Source organism: Phoca vitulina, unplaced genomic scaffold (genome assembly GCF_004348235.1).
Source record: "Phoca vitulina isolate PV1807 unplaced genomic scaffold, GSC_HSeal_1.0 scaffold22, whole genome shotgun sequence".
Classification (NCBI taxonomy): Eukaryota; Metazoa; Chordata; class Mammalia; order Carnivora; family Phocidae; genus Phoca; species Phoca vitulina.
In genome coordinates this window covers 36470688-36494491 of record NW_022589725.1, presented here as the reverse complement: position 1 = coordinate 36494491, position 23804 = coordinate 36470688, and the positions used below count along the sequence as shown (strand labels likewise).

The 23804-nt window shown below is 46.9% G+C and overlaps 1 protein-coding gene across 8 annotated transcripts in view; it reads right to left on the bottom strand.

The window, feature by feature from the left end:
* Positions 1 to 2578: 2578 nt before the first annotated feature.
* ENTPD6 (ectonucleoside triphosphate diphosphohydrolase 6) overlaps positions 2579 to 23804 on the bottom strand; it is a 43316-nt gene continuing 22090 nt past the window's right edge. For 7 of the 8 annotated variants that reach the window (XM_032419501.1, XM_032419502.1, XM_032419505.1 and 4 more), the window contains 11 exons: positions 23256 to 23399; positions 21751 to 21826; positions 21028 to 21063; positions 20033 to 20121; positions 19243 to 19322; positions 18562 to 18626; positions 9500 to 9601; positions 6864 to 7004; positions 5164 to 5220; positions 3858 to 3970; positions 2579 to 3746 (listed from right to left, as the gene is read on the bottom strand). In XM_032419501.1, the coding sequence (XP_032275392.1) occupies positions 3648 to 3746; positions 3858 to 3970; positions 5164 to 5220; positions 6864 to 7004; positions 9500 to 9601; positions 18562 to 18626; positions 19243 to 19322; positions 20033 to 20121; positions 21028 to 21063; positions 21751 to 21826; positions 23256 to 23399 (1002 nt within the window). In that variant the 3' untranslated portion in view covers positions 2579 to 3647. The remainder of the gene's footprint in view (positions 3747 to 3857; positions 3971 to 5163; positions 5221 to 6863; positions 7005 to 9499; positions 9602 to 18561; positions 18627 to 19242; positions 19323 to 20032; positions 20122 to 21027; positions 21064 to 21750; positions 21827 to 23255; positions 23400 to 23804) is intronic. The other variant, XM_032419506.1, reaches the window with a different exon arrangement.

Genomic DNA, 23804 nt, shown 5'->3' with positions numbered 1-23804 from the left:
AAATAAGTCATGAAAACAGCTTTACTACGCTGCACGTGCCATGTGGCTTCCCTGGGAGACTTCCCGACACTATGATTCTGCACACTTCTGGAAGAGCCCTTCCGAAACTGCCTCAGTGCTTTAGAGCCAGCCTTGATTTTATCCAAAAATGGTATTAAACCAGTTTGAATATCATAGTTGCCTTCCAGTAACTCTGAAATGGTTCTAAAAATCAAATCCATCTTGAAACAATAATTTGCTGTGCCTGAGGATATTCATAAGCATGTACTGGGAGTTCTTTTTTTTTTTTTTTTTTTAAAGATTTTATTTATTTATTTGACAGAGAGAGACAGTGAGAGAGGGAACACAAGCAGGCAGAGTGGGAGAGGGAGAAGCAGGCTCCCCGCCGAGCAAAGAGCCCGATGCGGGGCTCGATCCCAGGACCCTGGGATCATGACCTGAGCCGAAGGCAGACGCTTAACGACTGAGCCACCCAGGCGCCCCATGTACTGGGAGTTCTTAAAGTAATTAAAAAAAAAACCCCAACAACACTGTTTTGTTAACTTTTAGAACTATCTCAGTGGAGAAGCCTTTCTAATGATGATCATGATAAAGTTGTATAAAAATGTAAATTAAATACATAAAAATAGTAAAATTGTGCATTGAAAACACCATAAAGTCAAAAAGTTAATAATAAAATGGGGAAAAATTTGCAACACTTTCTATCACAATGGCTAATTTCCTTAAGTATAAAAAACTCCTAAAATCAGGAAGAGAATGACCACAGTCTCTCAGAAAAATTGGTATGGGACATGGACAGGCGTTTCATTGAAAAGGAAATGCTCTTGGACATACATACAAGATGAATTAGATCGGTGCACAGTAAAATTACCAGTTATTTTTTACCTGCCAGTAAGGCAGAGCAAACAGGGTGGTCTGTAGCTTTGTTGGTGAGGAGGGCTCAGGGAAGCTGGCATGGGAAGCCGCCTGTGGAGTTGAAGGGAAAACTGACAACATGGTCACAATTTAAAATGCTCCAGCCCTTGGATCTGGCAACATCAGGAGGGCTCATGCACAGGGATGTGGGGCTGGAAACCACCTGATGCCATGGGGTCCTGTCATCCAGATGTGGGACTGCCACCAGCCACTGCAAGACGGAGGCTGCTCAGTGCGCGCCGACAGTGTAGCCGTTCTGAGAACAGGAAGGTGCAGGACATGTGGGCAGGAGGCAGTGTGTGTGGTGTGCCAGGAAGATCTGAGCACATAGATGCACACGTCTTCGCCAGAGGTGGCGAAATTCTTACCGTATCCATTCTTACCGTATCCCTAGTTTGCATCTTTTACATGTTCGGATGTGCATATGTAGCTACTTTTTTAAAAAACAAGAACCTAATTTATAATCACAAAAGACAGAGCAAAATGACTTGCATACTTTGCTGGGCCTAAAAATATTCCATGACTTATTTGGTGATCTTTTGGGAAACTTCCAGTTGTTTCCATTTTTTCAGATGTGAGATCACTAACCTATAAATGGACCAAATCAATTTTCACTTTTACCTTCATACATATTTGATTCCTGGACTCTGGACTTCTTTGAATTTTTAAAACTGTTAGATACTATGGAAGGAAAAGGCTGAGGAGACCCAGGCAGGGGTGATGAGCTGCTGGATTTTCCTGCCCTTGTCAAGCAAAGGTTTCCTAGCTGCAGCCCAAAGGTGATTTTTTTATTTAGGGGAAGCAGCTCTCCTGCTTTGTCTTTTTCTGCTCATCTCACATGTACACCTCCAGACCTCTGCCCCAGGGTTTAAGTTTTGGGGAAACCACTGGGCAGAGGGTGGTTAGTCTCATCTTGTCAGTGGTTTTTGCCCGGGGTGGGGGGGTGTTTCCCTCCAGCCTTCTGGAATTGGGGCAGTGATGATCAGACCACCGGATTAGGACCCTCCGAAAAGGGGAGAAATGCTCCCCTGTCATGTCCTGTGGGCACAGCACTTCTCCAACATCAAAGGAGGTTTTACGCTTGGACCCTCCCTGCCTCCACCTGTGGGGATGAAGGGCTCTTGGAGGTGAGGAGTGAAACCAACCTCCTGCAGTATTCTGCAGAGCCCTTTTCCCCCAACAAGCCTCCACTCGTGGGCTCATTTGGCAGTCATGTCCATCGTGGTCCTGCTGTGGCCCTGGGCGATCAAGAGGCCAGGCCCTGTGCTCCTGCCCAGTCTTTCTCTGGTGTGCGACCCCTTTCTAGCTGTCCCAGATTAAAGCCAGGTCCTCACCGAACACACCATGCTGCATATGCTGCGGGTCAGTCCCAGGGAGGATGGGAGCTCCACTGGGAAGGCGAGCGGCTCCCCTGGAACAGCCTGGGCCTCCACAGAGCCTGCCACCACGGGGACACAGGAGGGCCTGAGGGTGACCACCATGTGTCCTTCTGTGGTTGTCTCCTCAAAAGGCGCACTGAGAAGACCTAATGTGCCACCTGTCACCCAGCCTGGGCAGTTCTTTGTTCCCACTACAGTAAACAGGGACCTCAGGGGCTTTCCCGCCAGTGCTGAGGTGGATGAACATTGCTGACACTCACTGAGAGGAGTCACCAGACCAGAAACCCTTGTAAACTCTTTATTTTGAGTGGAACACATGATGTTTAGCTTATTCCATGTACCATACATTTACTGCAGGAACGACTGTGACCCTGAGGCCCAGGTCTCACAGAGCTCACACCCCAATGTAGGAGTGTGGGCCAGTGTCCGGTGGAGCCCCCAGGGGATGGGCAATGGCCCCGCACCCCAGCAAAGCCAGAAGGCGGTCCCAGGGACTGCAGCCTGCCTGACCCACAGTGAGGTGGTGTGCGTCTTCAATACTGCTCAGTTGCAAATGGCTCATGGTAGCGATACATCCACTGGGGCTCAGAACACAGTTGCTACACGAACACTCAGCAACACACGACGGAGACATCACACACAGCACAGCCATAAATACTGTAAGCAGTTCACGCTCACATTTGGACCTCCTCTGTAGGGCTGGGGCACACGAGAGGTATTTCCCCCAGCCCCTCTTCCTATTCACAGGGCCAACTCTGACAGTTAGCTCCAAGCTGTCCAAGAACCTGAAAAAACAGACCTCTGGATGACCTCACACATCCAGATCCAAGGAGGAGGCAAACACATTCAAGTCTGCCAGACCCCCTGTCCCAGAGGGCATGGTGGCTGCCACGTGGCCCACCCTGAGAGTAGCCAGGACAGCCTGTACAACCTCCCCACTGAGTCTCTGGGGAGAAGGTGAAGGTCTGCCCTGGGGATGGGAGGAGACCAGACAGGGGCAGGGAGATAAAACAAGACTCCTATCACAGAAACACGTTATAACCACTCCAACCCTGCAGACAGGGACAGGTGGGGGACGGCATGGCTGCATCACCCTGGCCTTGGCATGTGCCCTTTGCCTGTCTGGTTCACTGTCCACCTGGAGCCAAGGCAGAAGGCGCTGGGCCTGGGTCACATTGCAGCCCTCTGCCTGTCCAGAGGCAGGTCTGCAAGGCCAAAGGGAGAGGGGTGGCAGCCTGAGCAGTGGCTTCCTCCCAACATGTCAAGGGGTTCCACAAAGGTCTATTCTCACGAAGGTCTGTTCTCATGGAGGTGGAGCCGCTTCTGTGAGGATGGCTGGGAGAGGCTTGGCCGCTACAAGGCTGGACTCTTCTGTCTACTCAGGGAGTCGATGTAATGAAAGACGGCCCCCAGAGCCCAGCTGGTCTCAACATTGTTGATTTTCCGAGTCAGCTTGAAACACAAAGGGAGGGGCAGAGTGGGCATGGTTGGGAGACTGGAAGCAGTGCCCCCAGCCCTTCAGGCCATAAAGGGCACAAGGGGCACCCTAGAGACAGTCCGTACCTTCAGCACTTTGTTCTCTGGGAAGCCAAACTCTTGGAGCAGCAGGCTGATGTAGGTGAGGTCCATGCACAGAAAGGGGTTGCCCTGCGGCTGGGTCTCCGCCGTCCGGCACACTGGGGTGAGAGAGCCCTTTCCCAATCAGATTCCAGGTGGTTCACTCCCAGGTGGGGGGAGGGGGGGTTGGGGGGGGGGGCTTGGGCAGACTGGCTCTGCCCACTCCAGGTGCCCACCCTATATTAGGCTCTGTGCTGGCCCCAGGTCCTCATTGGTTCTCACTGGTTTAGACAAGACTACAGCCCAGAGCAGGAAGGTGATTCACCAAGAGTACACCAAAAGGTAGGGTCTCAAGGCCAACCAGCCTCCACTGGGCCTGGCCTCCAAGACCAAGAAGGACTTGTATGTTTTGGTTTGGTGTCATGAGCCGAAGACCACAGTCTCACAGGGCAGAGCTCTGCACCCATGACTCTGGACACCTCTCCCAGGTGTGAATCTGGGCTTTCTGGGGAATGTAAATACCGACAAAGCTGTCTCAGAACATTCTACTATTCTTGAGGCAGATGAACAAACACACCAACAGTCTTCCCAAAATTCTGTTCAGAACCTTTTCCTGTTGAAGAGTCGTGGACACCAGGTATCCATGGGATAAACCCATAAGTGACAAGAAAGCTTAAAAAAAAATCCACTTGGGGGGAAGGAGGGGGAAAGGACTTTCTATAGAGAAACATACGAAGTTTAACTCTTTTGATCTGTAATTGGGAACAGCAACCAAAGAGCAGAATATTTACAGCCAGCCTTCATTTCATTCCCCATCCGGCTGGATTGTGATGGACAAAGGAGAGGAAGAGGGTCAGCCACCTGCAAATTCAAGGGGAAGAGCTCCTCACCCCCCACACGCTGGGTCTGCTCTGACCATTGTGAATTTGCTGGGACACTTTCAGGGGAAATCCCTGTGACGATCACCTGAGCTACAGTGAAGAAGTGTCAGAAGATGTGAAATCCAGAGAGCCCATTCCTAACACCCTAGGACTAGAAATATGCACTTTCAGAGTTGGGGACACTGAGGCTCCCCTCCCCCTCCCCCTGCTGCGGTCACACAGGACATGGTGGACCTGTGGCCTGGGCCCAGCAGTGACCCCAAGTACCCTCCCATACCTCTGAACACTCGTCCGGCTGGCTGAATCAGGAACCAAACCTGGAAGCTCCCAGTCCTGCCTCACAAGTACTAAGCTGCATCTACCACACGGTGGGGCAGGGTCCCTGCCTCCCACCCTGGCCCTTCTCACCCGGCAGGTCAACCACTACTCACCATACTTGGCCGCGATATCAAAGTCTCCGACGACAAGGCTGCCTCCCTTTTCCACATCTGTGGGACAAGACCAAGCACCTGGTCTGCACCAACATCCCTGGAGCAGCGATGCCACCAAGGCCCTGAGGCTGGCACCCGTGAGGATGACATGGGGCAATGTGTCCAGACTGGCTGCAAGCCTGGGTGTAAGCAGGGCAGCGGCCCCACATGCACTGGTCATGTGTCTGAGGTGATGTGGCGGGGGGTGGGCAAGTGTTCCATGCAGGACCACATGGGGATGATTAGCAGTTATGGGTCTTCGAGGGTCCCTCACAGGAAAGTCACCAGGAGCCCTGGACCCCATAGACTGAGCAATCTCTTCATTTTAAGTTAAAAAAACAAAAGCAAAGATCTGGACATGTTTCCTCGAGCTATGGCCCTGAGTTCAGCAATGGTATTCTGGTATAAATTTTCTGAATGTGGAAAAAAAAATTCTTTAAAAAACGCCAAGAAGTGGTTTGTTGGGTCTCAGATCAAATGGGCAGAGCCCTTACATAAGGGCTCCCCAGAAGAGAGTGGCCCTAGGCCTCTGTGACATTCCCAGGGAAGGAGGCATGAAAGCTGTGTTCCCCAACTCTCAAGAATGGCAACTGTTTCTTCAATGCACCCCAAAACCTCTACATTTGATAGAGCTGTCCCACACATTTATGTTTCATTATGAGGCAGCTGCTCAGTGAGCAGACTTTTCCTCGACTTTGGGCATTTGCTGAGTCAGCAAATGTCACCGTTGAAGATGGATTCCATTTCTGAAAACAGACCCAAGAGCTCTTTCAGAGCCATGTGTAACCACAAAAGGGAGTTGGAAGAGCTTTCTGAACAGCCCAGCATCTCCTGAGGTCACTCTGGGACGATGTCGGTTAAAGCCAGGGTGAGGGGACCCAAATTGACGAGGTGATACTGGGGGGGGGGTCCCTTTGAGATAGCCTGAAAGGGTGGAGCCCCCAGCACACTGCCAGGCAGGGCTTGCGTGTAGTAGACCCGAGCACTGTGATGTCCATAGCTGGTAGTACAGATCAACAAACCCTTGTTCCAGCTATGGGAAGCCCGCAGGGGCCCTCAGGCCTAGCAGGCCAAGTAACTATGGGGCCAGCTACTGGGAGGTACCCCAGGGACCTTGCTTTGTGCCAGAGAGACCTGGGCCCAAGCAAGGGGTGAAGAGGTCACCTTCCACCTGGACTACCCACCCCTGGCTGGATGTGTTGCACACTGGGCCCGGGCAGCAGGTGGCTCAGTGAGCCTTGAGTTACCATAGTGCTCATAAGCTCCTGAGGGTGGTCTGTGGAGTGCACTGACCCCTTCCCATGCCAGCCTGGGTGCCATATGGGGAAAGATGGCCACGTGACCATGTCACAAAGGGCTCCCTCAGCCAGAGACCTGGGGCCAGACAGGAACGACTAAGGGTCAGTTACACAGGTGAGTCAGTTCTGCCTTAGAGCAGAACAACTTGACAGCAAGTAACTGTTCCTGCACTGACAATGTAACTTTACTAAGTGGCTCAAAGACCTGATTTATTTATAAAAAGGAGGCTTACTACTTCCTATATAGATGACAAGCACCTGCCCTCCTGTCTACTTCTGTTACTCTGAGAGTGACTGACAACATGATTACTCTCTGCTGTGGGCCCTCTGCCCAGAGAATCTACACCTCGGCCCCACCCTTACCTATGAGGCCAACATTTGCTGCAAGATCGTAATAGTAGGAAAAAGCATAAAAATCCACATCCTTCACTTCTTCCGTTCTGTGCACTTTGTTTCGAAGGATTTCTGATACTCTGCTGGCACACAGCTCGTGGAGGTTCACTGCTGGGGCAAAAGAAAAGCACAAACACAATGGTTAGGGGACTCAGCACCTGGGCCACACAGCCCCTGGGGCCCTTCCCAGTGACTTGAGACCTTGACCTGGAAGGTGAGGCAGGACAAGAAACCTGCACAGCACTTACCTGAGTCTGGGTGCTCATCAACACCACACATGCCAACAGCAACTTTTCAGGAGCCATGGCACTGCAGGCCCAGGTCAAGGGAGAGAAACCCAAAGTGTGAAGGTGGCTAGAGATGGCACGGCCCTCAACCCTGGATGACAACAGCCTTCAGCTGATGTAGCCCAGTGGGTTCAGCTTCACACTGTTTACTCTGTTTACTCTCCGCTGGCCCTTGTGGAGCTCAAAACATATAGGGCCTTACTCTGTCCCATCAGCCACTTTGGAGGTGGGGCCTGCAACCTCCTTATGCCACAGATGAGGAAACAGAGGCCTAACAGACAGCTTGTCAAGCTCACACAGCTAAGACCATTAAACCCTTGCTTGGAAGAATGACAAAAGAGAGCTCCAGAGGTAAACAGATGTCGATATCCTACCACCCACCCCTAGACTCAGCTTCCCATCTCCACCAGCAGACCTGCCCACGGCCTCAAAGCAGCTCTAGCCAGCTCTCCCTGTGCCCTTGCCTGTTGGACCTTATTTCTCTCCACTCTCCCTTATCAGGACAGCCAGGCAACCTCCTCCTAGTTCCTTAAACACAGCAGCCACTCCAGGGCCTTTGCACACGCTGCTCCTCCAGCCTGGAGAAGTGCTGCTTTCGATCCATGTGGCTCATTCCCCATCTCTTCATGGCTTGGCTCAAATACCACCCCATGTAGCCTTCCCTGGCCATCTATTTAAAACTGCAATCTTCCCCTCAGCCCTCCTCCTTCTGTTTTTTCCTTCAAGTTACTTTCTCATGTGTTTTAACAACTCCTCACACTGAAGTGTCAGCCATAAGTCAGTGGCTGCTGCAGAGCCTGACATGTATCATCAAGTGCATGAGTGGCTGGCTGAGTCAACAGTGACCTTCATGGTCAACAGATAATAAGAAACCAATATTTGGTCTTTGTTCCTGGTTCTGGACACAGCTTTCAAAACCCCTGGAATTTCCTGAGTGATGGGGATGAGATGAGCATCTTCCATTATTCACGATAAGCCCCCTTTTCAAGTATACCTCAGTTTATGTGAATGAGTGGACTCTTATCGGTAGGTCCCCAGTGGCTTCAGGATGGATGCTAGTTGTCAGAGGAGCCAACCATGTGACAGACGGTTGGAACTTTCAGCCCCACTCTCCAACCTCCAGGGAGGGTAGGGGGTTGGGGATTGAGTTCAACCAGCAGCCAAAGATTTAATTAATTAACGTCTGTGTAGTGAAGCTTCCCAGAGCCCTAAATGATGGATTCAATGAGCCTCCTGGGTAGTGAACACATGGAGGGCCTGGGAAGTGGAGATCTTAGAGAGCGTGTGGAGGCTCCGCACCCCTTCCCCAACACATTGCTCTCTGCATCTCTTCCATTTGGCTGTTCCAGAGTTGTATCTTTTATAATAAAATAGTGATAGTAAATAAAGTGCCTTCCTGAGTTCTGAAAGCTATTCGGGCAAATTATTTAGGGGAGGGGGCTTGTGGGAACCCCCAGTTGGTAGTCAGCTGGTCAGAAATATAGGAGGCCTAGGACTTGCTATTGCATCTGAAGTGGAGGGTGGGTGGGGGGAGTCTTGTGGGACTGAGTCCTTAACCTCTGTGGTCTGCATTAACTCCAGAGACAGTCTGAATAGAATTATTCATGGATGGAGAATTGGCTGGTGTGGGGAAATTGGCTGGCGTGCCTTTGGTGCCAGAAATATGAGTAGAAATAGCTCTGTCACCAAAGGCAAACTTCTTGCCCATGTGTCCAGCGTGGAAACAGTATTTCAATGTTTCTATTAGCACAAACTAAAGGAGCGCAGGGCAACAAACACCACCCATGTGGGGCGAGAGGGGCCAGGCTGGTGGGACAGCACACCCACTGTCACAGGCCGGGGGCTACACAGCCCAGAGCAGCCTCTCCTGTGCTCACCATGCAGCCTAAGGTGATGCGCGACTCCACTGGAGAAGAAGCTGTTTTTCCCTCAATTCAGAGATGTGCTCACATTGCCCCTGGGCCAACAGCCCCAGCTTAGCCATTTGTCTTGGAGTGGAAGAATGCTCAGGTCCTTCCTCACTGGAGGCTTGTTAGGAAATGCAGTCTTTTGGAAGAAAGCATGTGGCAACACACAAGGGAGCCTTGTGCAGAGAGAGCCTGTACCAGCCGTTCCCAGTGTGTTCTGGCAAGGGCCCCCTGCAGCCCTGACGGTTCACAGAGCTACTTCCATTTCCTGGACAAGTAAGGGCTTGTCTGTGAATGAGGTCTGGCAACAGCCTCCCTGCTTCTCAGAGGTATTTGGAAGGTATGGGAGAGAGAGGGCAGGCTGCCATTCTTAACCCTTACACACCACTTACAAATGAGAACTCCACCGTACCTGCCTTCTGTCCTGAAATTCTGTATGTTACTTCAGCATGTTCCCACTCTCCTGTGAAACCTGGAGACAAACAAGGGCTGACCAACTCCTTTCCATCCTCAGCTGAAATAAACAGATAAAGAAAGGCACATTACCACAGGAAGACTGGGATGTGGATTCTGCTGAGGGGAGGCCTGTATGCTAGTGAAGGGGAGGTTTTTACTTCTCCCTTAACTACCTAAAAGAATTAAGTAGGGGGTCTGGCCCAGAAAGAGAGGTATTACCAGAGATAAGTTTTTATCTAAATGACCACTGTATGGAAGGGCAAACATCTAATGACCAAACATCTGTTCTTTTGTCCTGTGAATCACCCTCCTCCCCTTTATTTATTTATTTTTTAAAAGATTTTATTTATTTATTTGACAGAGAGAGACACAGCGACAGAGGGAACACAAGTGAGGGAGAGGGAGAAAGAGGCTTCCTGCTGAGCAGGGAGCCCAATGCGGGGCTCGATCCCAGGACCCCCGGATCATGACCTGAGCTGAAGGCAGATGCTTAACGACTGACCACCCAGGCGCCCCCACCCTTCTCCCCTTTAAAGCCCCCAGGCCCCTTAGCTCAAGATGACACATAGCCTCAATTGCCCAATTTGTCCTTGGGTGTCATTTTCTTCCCATACATATGTAAACTTGCTTTTCTGTTAATCTGCCTTATGTCAATTTAATAGACTAAAGAATCTAGAAGGTCAGGAGAAAAACCTTTCCTCCCCAGTGGTTGGTGAGCCAGCCAGGAGAAAGTTCACCGGCTGCACACTGTGTGTTCCGGGGCTGCGGCAGCTGTGAGAGCCTGGGACGTCTGACAGGTGCGGCAGAACTAAGAATCCCCCGCCTGCAGGGTCCAGTGGAAGCAAGTGGTGAGAAGCTTCCCCCCAGCCCCACCCTTCCAAATTTAGATTAGCTGGAGAAAATATTTGTGGAACCAGTTCCTTGGGTATAGTGACTGGTAAAGATTTATTATGAGTACTCTTGACTTTTTTATTCATGCATTTCACCCCAGAGATGTCACTGCCTTTTATGTTTCTTGTCTGTTGTGTCATTTGTCGTAAGAATGAAAACCACAGGGTAGAATGCAGGCCTAGGCCCTAAAAGCCTGCTGTTCAAGCTGGACTCACAGACTGGTGAGTTCACAGTTCTCACCAGGCCAGTGTCTGTTTAGACAAATGTTGCTTCGGGTCAACGTGCACATGAGGTGAAGGCAATTACTAGGGGACATCTTGGAAGCCAAAGCCGCAAAACTGGTGGGCATGGGTTGAGAACTTAAAAGCTTTTAAGCACTCCCTACCTAACCCAAAGACTCCTGTGTTGGGATGAGTTAGTCACACTACAGGCCAGGCTGACATTAGGTCACCCGTCAAACTCAAGAAAATTTCCATACAAGGAACTCTGTAAAACCACCTCGCAATCTCCAACCCAGCAGCACATCCCTCTTCGGTACAGTTTGGCTCTGAGACAAAGGCTCAGCCAAGCTGTTAATGTGCCTAGGAGGGGTTTTCCTTTTGTCCTGTTCATGTCTTGAGAGGTTGTCTTTATGACCAGTGAGAATGTTCTCTCTGCACATATCACATGCACCTCGGTAGCCTGGGGTTCTTAGACTTTAAGTCACAAGCAGCACTTTCTGTCCGACTGTGCCAGCTTTCAGGAGAGTTTGTTACAGGGGTCCTGGTCCATAAGGTTTCTGTCATCTCACCTTCACTGTTTTGTTAGTGCTGGAAAAGTCCCATTCTAGTAGTGCCTGCCTGGTGTCACAGATTCGCAGGTCTGTGACTAGAGGTGCCTCATGTTCTCACAGGAAACCGGAGACAGTGTTTTCACTACACCATTCTTATTGCCCATAGCAACAGGGCTTTACTGTCTTAGACTATTTCTGGGAGTAAACTTTCTGGATCTTATAAGGGCTACATCTTTTGCACCCTCTTTTGGGACACCTCTTGTATTCATGGTTAAGCCATAAAAAGGCTTATTAAGGTTTGTGTCATACTGAGATTAATATAAGATCCTGCTCACCAATGGCCTGACAATGGATCTTTTGAATTGACAATATTTGAGAGCTCTCCTCCTAAATAATTGTCTTATTGATACCTATGGAAAAGCCAAGTTAAAAAAAATAGACACAAAGAGATGTAACAGCTAAGCTTTAGGGACTCCCTTAATAAGATGGGGGGGGGAAGATAAATTAGACTTAGAACAAAAATTAAAGTCCCCATCCAACATAAATTTTCCTCATTAAAATCTGGCCCTGTCTCCTCAGCAAATTCTCTTAACTCTGACTCCTCCACCTTCCCCAGAAAATCCCTTGAACACCCAGCTGCTTATTTTAGCTTCCCTTTTCCTTAAGATTTACAGAGAGCATTCTGGCCTGATCTCTAAGCCCAGGGTGTACAGGTTACTCATGTAAATACTAAGAGCCAGAGAGAATTTAACAGAAGCACCCAAGGTAGATAATAAGGTTTATACAGAAGGCTCGTTTTGCAGGGCTCTATAATCAGGCTCTGCCAGCTTCAGGCCTTCCTGTGCAATGTCCTTCGCAGCTATATCCTAGGCCCCCACCCAAATAATTCATGTCCCCTAGACAACAGCATATTTTTAAAATTATAAAGCCCTTAAAATAGACTTTTAGAGGATCCTACCAAATTAAAGTTTAAGTTGAATTAAACAGATTGATGTCCATCACAACCCCACTCATAGGGACTTTGTTTGGCTGCTAAGGGGTGTTCTTCCCACCCATGATTATGATTATATTGTAGTTATCAGACAAGCCAGATGGCCCCTGGAACCAATACTCCCCCCCACCAGGAAACAGATGACTAGCATTTCTCCTAGGCCTTCCTACAAATGATCAGCTGAAGGCTCATGTTAGGGGCTGACAGAGAGGCTTTTCTTCCTAAGGTAAAGGTTTAAGGTTGAAATGTGCACTCAGAAAGGAGGCCTTTGTTAAAATGCTTTATGTAGACTTTACAAAGGCATACTCCATTAATCCCAGAAAACACCTGCTGTTTGTCCCGACCGAAAAATGACAAGATATTTAAGAGTTTTTTAAACAGCTCTGTGGTTGGAGACTGGCCAGCCTGGAAGCTGATATTCAGAGCCTGATAGGATTTTTTAGGTCTCTTCCCCTAAGCTAAAATGAAACTATGTACCCAGAGGGAAAGAAAAACCTTCTGAAGCCTCTGTAAAAGGATTTACTAAAACATTCCAAAGCTCCCGGATATAAAAAACATATTGAAGATAATGTGGTTGGATGGGTGGATCAAACTATGATGACATTTAGGTTGCAACCCTATTCTTTTAAGGAATTGAGAGCAACTGTGCTCATCTTACAAAATCTTTGCAAAACTAAAAATGCAGCTCTAGAAGCAGCTCAGAGTTCACCTGTTCCAATCCCCTCTCCCCAGTTTATCTTAAAAGACCTGTAATGGGCATTTTTCCTTGTGATTTAAAAGTTAAAGTACAAAATTCAAAATTCAGGGAGGTAATTCTTAGAAGAAGAAAAACAAAAGAGGGAATTGTCACTTGGAACTTGGGCTCACAGGAAATTTTAAGGGTATGGAAGCTGTAAGGTCTCAGTTTGCATCTGTCTGTATGTTTATGTATTCTATATATATAAGAAGTTGGGTATAATCTTCTATGTCAACAAAATTAATTTGTAAGAAAGCTCTACTTAATTGATTTAAAGAAATTAAGTGCTCATATAAATTGAATTCTCAGGAATATAATAGAAACTAGGGACCCCTGGCAGGCGCAGTTGGTGGAGCCTGTGACTTTTGATCTTGGGGTCGTGGGTTCGAGTCCTACACTGGGCATAGAGTTTACTTAAAAAAAAAAATTATGAAAGAAAATCTTTTAAAAAAAGAAAACTAACCCAAATGTTTTTCAAGTTCATGTGATTTAGTATTAACTTTTAGTAAATAAAAACTAGTTTAAGTTTGTTGATTAAGATAGGCATGTCCTCAGAAGTTATCAGTATGAAATATAATACTTTTATTCTACCTTGGTTTACTAAAGGTCATGCTATCTCTTACAAAAATCTGTCAGCAAGAAACATAGCTTGGGATGATGGCTGACTTTGTCTAGTGTCTCATGAAGCAGTTTAAACACAGTTGTTAACTTGTTAAGTTACTTGTTAAGAACAAGAAAATTAAGTAGGTATAAGTAGTATAAAAGGTTTTTAGGTGAACTTTTTAGCAATAAACTATGTTTTATGGTATGTGTACTTAAAAATGGTTTTCCCAAATCTTTCAGGTAAGCTGAAGCTTTAAACTTTTGCTAAATGATGAATTAAGTTAAATTCACTGAATATCCAGACCATTTCTAAATAAGATAAAACACCGAACATAGTTTTATATACTTTTAACTGCTGAACAAAGATTTAGACACTATTACTTCCTTTTACAGAAGAACTAAAAGGCATTTGGGTCATGAGTAAGCATATGTCTCTAGAAATTATTAAATGCATTTATAAGTTTGCCATTTTAAACAATGCTGGTGTGAAACAGTTCACTACTGCTTATTTCTTAGTCAAGGGTTGTAAGGGTTAATTCTAATTAATATATGTAACTAAAATTACTAGAAATAATATAAGAGAAACAACTCTGTATGCAAGGAAAGTAAGATGTGTTTTCAGTAAGAAGAAGTATGAGGTATGAAGAGGCATTTTTGTTAAGGGAAAATAAGGGAAAGTAAATTTGTCCCAAGTAAAACTGGTTATTTCCAGATGGGAAAGAGGAAAATAAAGACAGATTAAATGGAAAGCTAGAAAGACAGAGAAAATGTTACCTTGTGTGGTTAAGTTGGCTAAAACTGAATGAATTTATTTTAATGGTTGTAAAACGAAGCTTTAAAATCAGGAGGGTACTTTTACGAAACCAAAATTCAATGTTCTTTCACCTGAAAGGACAGTTTTCTGGGACTACTGGCCTGCTCCTGATAAGACTGTGAAAGGCTTTTTGTCACCTTCTAAGTAACCAGTCTTCAAAAAGCAGATTATGTTTTATCAAAATAATTTTCCATGTTTTATCAGGTCTTTGATCAGTTTTGCTCACAACTATGTAACATTCTGTATTTGCCCTTAAAATCCTTTGTCACTTTGGTTGAACAGGTAAGTAATGCTTCGTTATGATCTGTGATTCTATTTAGTCAAGTGTCCAAATCTTGTGATATTTTTGACAAATTTCCAACATCATATTCTAAATGAAGTCTTTTATGGCCTTAAACTCAGTTTGAGATTTTTAAGAGGGCCCCTAGAACATCTCAAAAAATATGTGCTCTCTCTTTACAAAAAGAGATGAGTTTATCTGATATGTTAAATTACCTGGTAGGCATGTCAAATAAGTGATGATAAGCCTTCCTAGGTTATACTATATAGGTAAATCTTACTAACATAAGTATTATAAAAATTGTATGAAATTCCTAAAATTCTGATACACCCTGGTATAATGTTATCAGTCATAATTCTAGCTATTACCTTAAAATATTGCATACCACAGAAATAACCAGACTTGTTAATTCTGCTACAATGAACTCTCATCAGATCTTTAACAATGGGCATCTTAAGTCTTTTGTCACTTACAGTTACTGTATCACTCTAATGCTTTGTAAAGTGTTCTTGCAAAAGCACTTCCCCTCAAGGAGATTCAAGAAAAGGACTTTTGACAAGTGGACTTGTCAAAAACTTGTCAGAAACCTCCAGGTTTCTGATAACCTTAAAGACCATAAAACTGGGCTGGGTAAGATTTTCCAGAACTAAAGGGAAAACTGGGTTTAAGGGGAACAACTATTAATTATATGGAACTGAATAAACAGAGGAGGATTATAATGTTTATGAGTTTTTGTTTGAAACACTGCCTATTGTTTTATGTTTCATTTTTCCAGATTTAAGGAAACCTTTTACTCTTTTCTCCTAAGCTACCAACAATTTGGTAAGATATACCTTTGTGAACAAATATGAAACAATTACTTTTTCTCTCTACCTTATCGTTCCACAATTTGGCAACAGAATATTCTTATTTTCATGGCAATATAGTTATGTGCATCTCTTCTCCTTGTGTCTCCAGGACACAACCACAAACACTGGTTACATTACCAAGGCTTTGACTGGAATGTCCTATTTGAGAAGGATGTGTGTAAATTCAGATATAGCCAGACAGCTTTATGGAACTAAGGGTGACCACTCAGAAAGATCATCAAAGACATTGAAACTGCAACAGGAAAACCTATCAGTTTGCCGCTGCCTGCCCTCACTCTGTCTGAAGGTGCTTCAAGCCCAACATCTAGAAATCTTGTCAGCTGGCTTGCCTTCAGAATGCAGAAACTGGGATTATAATCTGTTCCAATCATTAACCACTATTTTTTATTTCCACAGAAATGCCTTTTATTAATCACCTGATTTCTTGCACCACAGGCCTAACTTTGGGAGCCCGCCTGCATCACTGCCTCCTGAAATGAGACACAACTGTCTAACTGAACCCATTTTTTATCGGCACTAAGAGCCTGGTTCAGTGAGATGGAGCAATCTAGCAGCTTCACTTCTGGACTGTGAAACTTCCTAGGGAAGTTTCAAAGATAGGACTGAGAGGGAGTAAAATACATGACCCCAAAATATGCCACTTTGGCATGTGGACTATTTTGAGCTAAAGACAATCTAGACCCAGCAGATTCAGGAAAAACTTTTACCTTTCTCTTAACTATCTAAAAGAATTTAGATAGGGGGTCTGGCCCAGAAAGAGAGCTGTTAACAGAGATAAGTTTTTAAGAATGACTTCTGTATGCAAGGGCAAACATCTAATGACCAAACATCTGCTCTTCTTACTATCCTGTGAATCACCCTCCTCCCCTTTAAAGCCCCAGTCCCCTATCCTATTCCTTAGTTCTGGATGGCACATAAGCCTCAACTGCCTGACCTGTCCTTGGGTCTCATATTCTTATGGGGCTCCTGTACATACATAATTAAATTTGTTTTTCTCCTATTAATCTGTCTCATGTGAATTTAATTAATAGGCCAAAAGAATCTTGAAAGGTAGAAGAAAAATTTTTCCTCCCCAATACTAGTAATGAGGCATTGGAGGGCCAAAGGAACACTCTTCCTTTCTGCCAGATGAAACCCGACCTGTGGAAGCATTCCAGGTCAACTAGGGGAGGCAAGCCTTTCTCTATCACAGAAGCCGCCACAAAGCCTCATCAGTTTTAGAAACATAGTCTCTCCTAGCTTACACGCACTGAGGGGCTTCAGGGTTCCAGGCATCGGGCCAAGTGTTGTTCAGTCAACTGTCACAACCACCCTAATAGAGGGGGAGCCAACACTACCCAATTTTATAGATGAATGAGGCTGCAAGTAATCTGGCAGGGCCAGGACAATGCCACCATGCCATGTATCTGTGCTGCCCCACAGCACAAAATCTGGGGCCCCACAAATAACAAAGGAAGTGTGGTGGTTGGCCTCCAAGGCTGGCCCCATGATGCCACCCCTCAAGGATGTGCATGCTGAAAAGTGAATCCCTATGTCTGCCCTTGATTCCTGCCTGGGCCTGCTTTCACCAGCAGAATGCGCAGGATATGACAGCATGTGACTTCAGGGCAGTCTCCCTTCCTGAGCTGCCAGAGAGAAGTGCAGGCTGCTCTGCTGGGGAGGCCACATGGGGGAGCACTGAGGTGTAAGATATTCACCCAGCCACCCCAGCTGTCACCACACAAGCCCCAGGGATCCCAGGAGAGGCACTGCCCAGCTCAAGCCTATGCAATCATGAGATATCTGATCGTTTTGACCACTCAGTTTAGTGTGTACTTGTGCAACAACAGATAACACAATAGGGAGATGTTTCCTCTGGGGCAAGGAGCTGTCCATACCCTTCTTGGCAGGTATTACAGCCCTATGTGTCCCAAGTAGGTACTTTATGTAGCTGATGGGTTTAAGGCTAGCCATGGACAGGCAAATGGGTAACTGCCTTCTTCCTGCTGGCTAAATAGGTGTTTTCTGGCCACAGAGTGAAAACTGCTAGTGTTTCTGAGACATGGAAATGTTTTTGGTTTGCAACAGAGGAATACCATAATGAGGTTAAACACCAGGATTTGAAATAAGATGTACGTGAAAAACAAAAATTCCAGTCAGAACAACTAGGCCCTTGAAAGAAGTGCAGAGAAGTGCTAGCCCTGTGGAGGGGAGCAGGTGTGGGGCAAGGAGAGGCAGGGCTGAGGGAAGGGCATGTGGCTGGAGGGTATGTGTGGGCTCGCACGCACACATCTGGACCAGAGGCATGGGTCAAGGCCTTTGGGCCCTGATTGATGTCATCAGGAAAGACAGGCCAATGCCAGCCTCAGAGCAGTGTTCCCCTACTCCCAAATTGGGACATAATGATCCCCTAAGACCTCCTAAGAGCTCATGTACCCTGGTGGCCAGCACCAGGCTTCTCCTCAGCCAGGCCAGTCAGGAAAGATCAGAGAAGGCCTGGGAAGAAACATCCTGACCTGGCCATCTCCGGTTCAATGCCGTGTCTGTAGGAGGGGCCAAGTTCATGTTTAATGATCCTTCACAGAGCAAGAGAAGATGAAGGGACATCCTTATAACACTAGAATCACTGTGAATGAGGGAAAAACTTTCCCCAGCTTCTCAGTAGCAGCCCCAGAATCACCTCCTCATGGCTCCTCCTATACCATCATGAAGAAGAAGATTCCTTTCTGATGCTTAAAAACCAGTCCACTCCAAACGCAGGTGATGACTAAACACAGTTACTTGGTGGCTAAAATCCCACAGCTCAGTGTTTGAGAAATGAATTCTCCAGCATCTCTTCCTTTTAAAAAATAACTTAGCATGTACACAGATAAAACACATTACTATTTGTCACCATCATAGTGCCCACCAACATAGTGCACACCGATGTGTGCACTCTTCCCCACACGTCCCTCCTAGGCTCCTCTAGTCCTGAGGACCAGGGCCCAGTGGGCTGCTGTGACAGTGGCGGGCAGGAGCACCTTTCCTGACAGGCTCCTCAAGCCTGCTGAGCAAGGAGGGCTCTGAACTCTCATTCCACTCACCAGGTTTCCCCTCCATGCCACCCAGAATCGCCAGCCGCGCCGACATCAAACCGAGCCCCAGGTAGCTGTGGAAAGAAAATCCTGGGTGAGGGGCTGGCCTGCCATGGGAAGCGCTGGGTAACATCTTCAATCCTGCCTCCAGTACGTTCACCTGGCCTGAATCCAAAACAAGTGGGAAAGGGAGGAAACCTGTGGCGAGGCAGTAGACTTTCTGCTTCTAGAAGCCTCTCTATGGAGGTTAGGGCATTCAGTTGAACAAATGAAAGCCTATTACCTAACAGGAGCTTGCCTAGGAGGTGTGGATGCCAGTGAACGACACAGATGTGCCCTGATCTTTATAGAGTATATATGCTTTACACCAAGAACTGACTGAAGGTGCCATGTGGTAAATAGATGGCCAAGAAAATTCCTGCACAATCCATGGGCTCTTCCCCACCTTTTAGAAACCTCCTCCAAAGCAGAACAAAATAAGCACAAAAAAAGGGAATGTGATTTTACTGTAGGTGAACTGAAAAATGAAGTGGGGAAAAGGCAGGAGGAGGAAGGAACAGCAAGGGAGGAGGAAGTGTTGGAGGGAGAGCCCCCAGTAGGGGGGTTTCCGGGTGCTCTGGTCACTGCACAGGGCTGGCTGATCCACACTCCTGGATGGGCAGCCTCTCCACTCCCACTCCCAAAACAAACCTGTAAGAATAGAGCTTGTAGGTCCGATTAAACATCTGGAGTGACGTCAGGTAGCCAGGCGGGGAGGTCTGGAGGGTATCCTGTGGAAGAACATGAGGAATGCTATCCTTCCTGCTGGTCTTTCTTTTGAAAAGACCAGGGTACTCACAGATGTATTCAATTAAATTAGTTTTTCATTAAGTCACATGTTTCAAAAGAGTTTGAACAAGCAATGAAAAATAAAATGTCCAAAATGAAAAAATGTTTTTCCTCCTTATAACTAACATTTACCATTCTGACAAATATGGCCCAACCAAGACAATTATGAGTAAATTTAAGTGCTTTTCCATTGTAAATTAAAAATAAAAACAATAAAATAGTGGTGGGTGAGGAAGGCACTGTGGCTAAAGCAGCACACAGTCTAGATTGGAAGCATTTTCATCTCCTTTATAATATCCCATCACACAGGGCTTGAGGCTCTCTCCCCATCTGGAGTCAGACTAAGTAATGGCCCCGTCTCTGGCTTGTCCTGGGGGAAAAGGGAACATCTCACATCCTATGGCCCTGAGGGTTCCAGGTAGTTTCTAATTTATCATCCCACTGAAGGATGATAAATTTCTCTCCTTCACAGAGCAGAATAAAATCAAGCGAAGAAGCATTAACTGTGAATGAATCTGGCTGTGAGGATAGGAACTGACTGCACAGGCCCAGAGACACCAGGTCAACAGGCCTTTCCCCAGGGGCTGCAACTCCTGGGGGCAGGTGGCCTTTGGAGGGTGGGGGCCACAATGGGGTGGCAAAGGCCGGTTACCTCAACTCTTGGAAGGAAGGTGATCTGAGTGGATCCTCCGCCCAAATCCAGCATGCCCACACTGCTCCTTCCTGGGGTTTTCAAACTGCCTGGGGCACAGTGAGTACAAACCAACACATACTGTCACATTAGTAAATAGATGAGAACAGCCGAAAAAGTAAAGAAAGTTTAGGAGTCAAGCCCCTCAGTGGAAAGAAAAACAGAGAAACAGCTGTGGGTATTTAACAATCTCCATGGAAGGATGCACATGTTCAAGGGGCATGAATGCAGCTCTGCCAGCTGTGGCTTTAACAATATAAGACAACACCGACCTTCAGCAGAGAAGCTGGGCCTGCCCTATCTACTGCTCACCCCCGGAGACAATGACTTCTATCCTGTCCCTTCATGCCCAGAGGCACACCTTCCCCCAGCACCGGGCTCCTAATGTGTCCCTTAACATGGCTCTCCATCCCCAAGGGGCAAATTCTGCCACAAAGCCTCTTTTTCATATATGCGTTTCACACACACTGGTTTTGCCATAATTACAATGAAGGGACAAAAATCAACCTGTACTGAGAATAATCTAAGAAAAATGACTCCTTGCCATCTTGTTCTAAGAACAGATGTTTCTGTTCTCTGTTCTATCTGCAGCAGAGGAATTCAATTCTAAGGCGAAGAGCATTCCCACCACATTTAATAACTGAAAGCACGAGTGGTTTTATTCATGACTTCCCTTAGAAATGAGAGGACAGGGCCACTGGCTGATGTGGCTGCAGTCGAGAAGGGGCAGGAGCTATGCTGGAGAAAACCAGGCCTACAGAGAAGCTCCTTTCCCTAGCATTTTCATCTGCAAGCTTGATGCCCACTCTGATGAGCCCCCACCCAACCCAATGATCTACTTTGAACCAGCACCACGGGAGAAACCCAAGGGGTTATTTTAAAGAGTAGAAATGAGACCTCTGCCATCAAGAGTGGCATCTGTGGACTGTCAGCTTCAGGGAGAGGGAAGAATGTACCTGTTAGGAAGTTGACAGTGATCCACGCTGAAACGCCTACAAGAGAGGGTCACAGACGGCACGTGAATCACCTGAGATGCTGTAAACAACACACGCACTCAAATGACCACTTTGAGATTCCAGGAGCAGAAGTGAGCGCCCCTCACTTCACAGCCTCCAGATCAGCTACAGGAAGAGGCATCAGTCATCAAGTCACCCAGCAGCTTCTGGCAGACTGTTCCAGAAGATGCCATACTAAAACACTACAATACTCTGCCAAATGTCACATCTCTCCCTCCTATTCTTTATCATGAACTTCCTCTTTTTGGAAAGAGAACCAAATGTTGCTCTCCCCTCCCCTGGTCATATTTTAAAATCAGGGGCTGGTGAAGAACCTGACGGTCTCTCTCTCTCAGCATTAACAATGCAACAGCAAACTTCTAAATATGGTAGCAATTGGGGATTCTCTCTAAATGTTCTTAAAGCTGAAAAGATGATTTGTTTTCAGAAACTTCATCTGTGCCAGGTTTAGAGCTAGTTGAGATGTGAATCTGTCTCTAATACTGGCCCCCCAAGGATCCTCTGACAGTTACACTGTGAACGGAATGAGACCATCACTTTAGTTCTTGCCTGCCCACGTCTGACTGAGGAGAACGCTCCCACTTGGAATGCCAATAGCAGCCCTGAACACAGCCTTGTCTCCCAGGACAGCCTTGTCGCACAGCAAGCTTCTGGAGACCCTACCTTCATCTGTTCCGTTCATGATGGAAACACAGTCATCTCCTACAAGGAAGGGCGATGCCTTAAACACTTCTTTCACCTAAATGTAAAGGGAGACAAGTCTTTATCCTTTACAATCTAAACTCAAAGTTCCCAATTACACTGTGCTTTCAGCAGGTCATGACAAAACAGCAGAGGGTGTCAGCTGGTGCTGTGAAGAAACAAAGCTCATGTTTTGTTTTAAATTTCTCGAATCCTCTGCAAGTGATATCCTTATCTACTGCCTGGGCTGGTGAAGGCAGATGCTACCCTGAAGAGTCCTGTCTTAAAGCCACTCTGGGCTGGAAGAGCTCAGGGGTCCCCCTGAGCCTGCTGGGCCCCCAAACACTGCCCTGCTTTAGACTGGAGATGAGACACTGGAAGCCCCTCAAGGCAGAGCTCAGCCTGGGACCCAGGAGTTAGCTCCACAGCCGGGAGGCGAAGACAGTGAGCAGCAGCATTTGGGGGCACTTCCCTCCCCATTTTTTAGCAAGTACTGACACACAGAAACGTCAGTCCATCTGCACATTCCAACTGCACTGGTGGCCCACAATCAGACTCGAGCATGTAAAGGTAACTTTTACAAGGGACCCTGACCAATGTGCAACAATTCATCATTTAGTGGCTGCACAGTTTAGAAACAGTACAGAGGATGAAGGGGACCATGGTGGTGAAAGCAGTTTCCCTAATGTGCCTGACAATAACCATCCAGGCACCTGTAAGAAACAGGGTTCAAAGTCTTTCTGCAGGGCTGCCACTAGGCCTGGGGGGGCAATCCCGGCCATGTGAGAGCCAGACCCTGGCAGGGGAAGGCTAAAGGACTCTTTAGCAGTTACATCTGTGGATCAGATCAAGAGAAGAACTGGCAGTTTCCATGAGAACACGCAGGCTGGAGATGAAGTGTCAGGAACTCAGGCTTCTACAACCCTCTACAAGGATCTAGTCTCTGCACCGAAGGAAGCCCTTCAAAAGGCTTTCAACGTATTCTTTTTTTTCCTTTTTTTTTCTTTTAATTCCCTCCTCTTCAATTTTATGAAGGAGTTAGTGCTAAGAATTGGTATTATTTTTTCTTTCTTTTTTTAAAAGATTTTATTCATTTGACAGAGAGAGAGACAGCGACAGAGGGAACACAAGTAGGGGGAGTGGGAGAGGGGGAAGCAGGCTTCCCCGCCGAGCAGGGAGCCCGATGTGGGGCTTGATCCCAGGACCCTGGGATCATGACCTGAGCCGAAGGCAGACGCCTAACGACTGAGCCACCCAGGTGCCCCAGGCTTCAGCGTATTCCTAAAACAGAGTTGACGTTATTACACAATACAGGTTCATTCTAGAAAACAGGAACAGCTAAAGGTGATGCTGTTAACATTTTGATGTGTTTTCCTCTTCAGGAAGTTTCTACATAGCCCATTCGACTGCTCAGACACTGGCTGAATATTTTGTGTTTTCAGTTATCATAAGCTATCCACCCCCCAGGGGGAAATGGGTAAGATCACCTTTTGCAGTAACTTTTGAGCCTTTTCTCCTGGTAACAGACGTAAACCAGCTGTGGCCTTGAGCACCAAGGGGGTGGCCTTCCAGAAGTCAAAAGGAACGTCTTGTTTAGCAACATCCAGTAATTCCTGAATTCCTGAAGTGCTCTGTGAACGTGGTAAAAGCAGGGTCTGTCAAAGCTCAGCATACAGGGTCACAGATGCTCCCCCAACCCTTTTGGTTTTATTGACTTATAAACACATTTTCTTCTAACTTTCCAAATCGGCAGAAAACGACTTAGGTGGTGCTAGTGAATGTGAGGGGCACAGGGACCAGGCGAGTACAGAGCAACACCCCTAGCAGTGGAGCATGGTGGGGAGAAGATACACAAGGGGGGTCTTGCAGTTCTACACTCTGGCAACCAAAACCCTGCTCAGCCCCATCACCAACCCTCACCGGGTGACCTCAGATGAGCTGTGATTCCCCTGGACATCATGAATGAATTCTGGGATTCCTCACGGTGCTGAAAACCCCGAAGGAATCATTTATGCCTGCCAGAATGCTTGAAATCC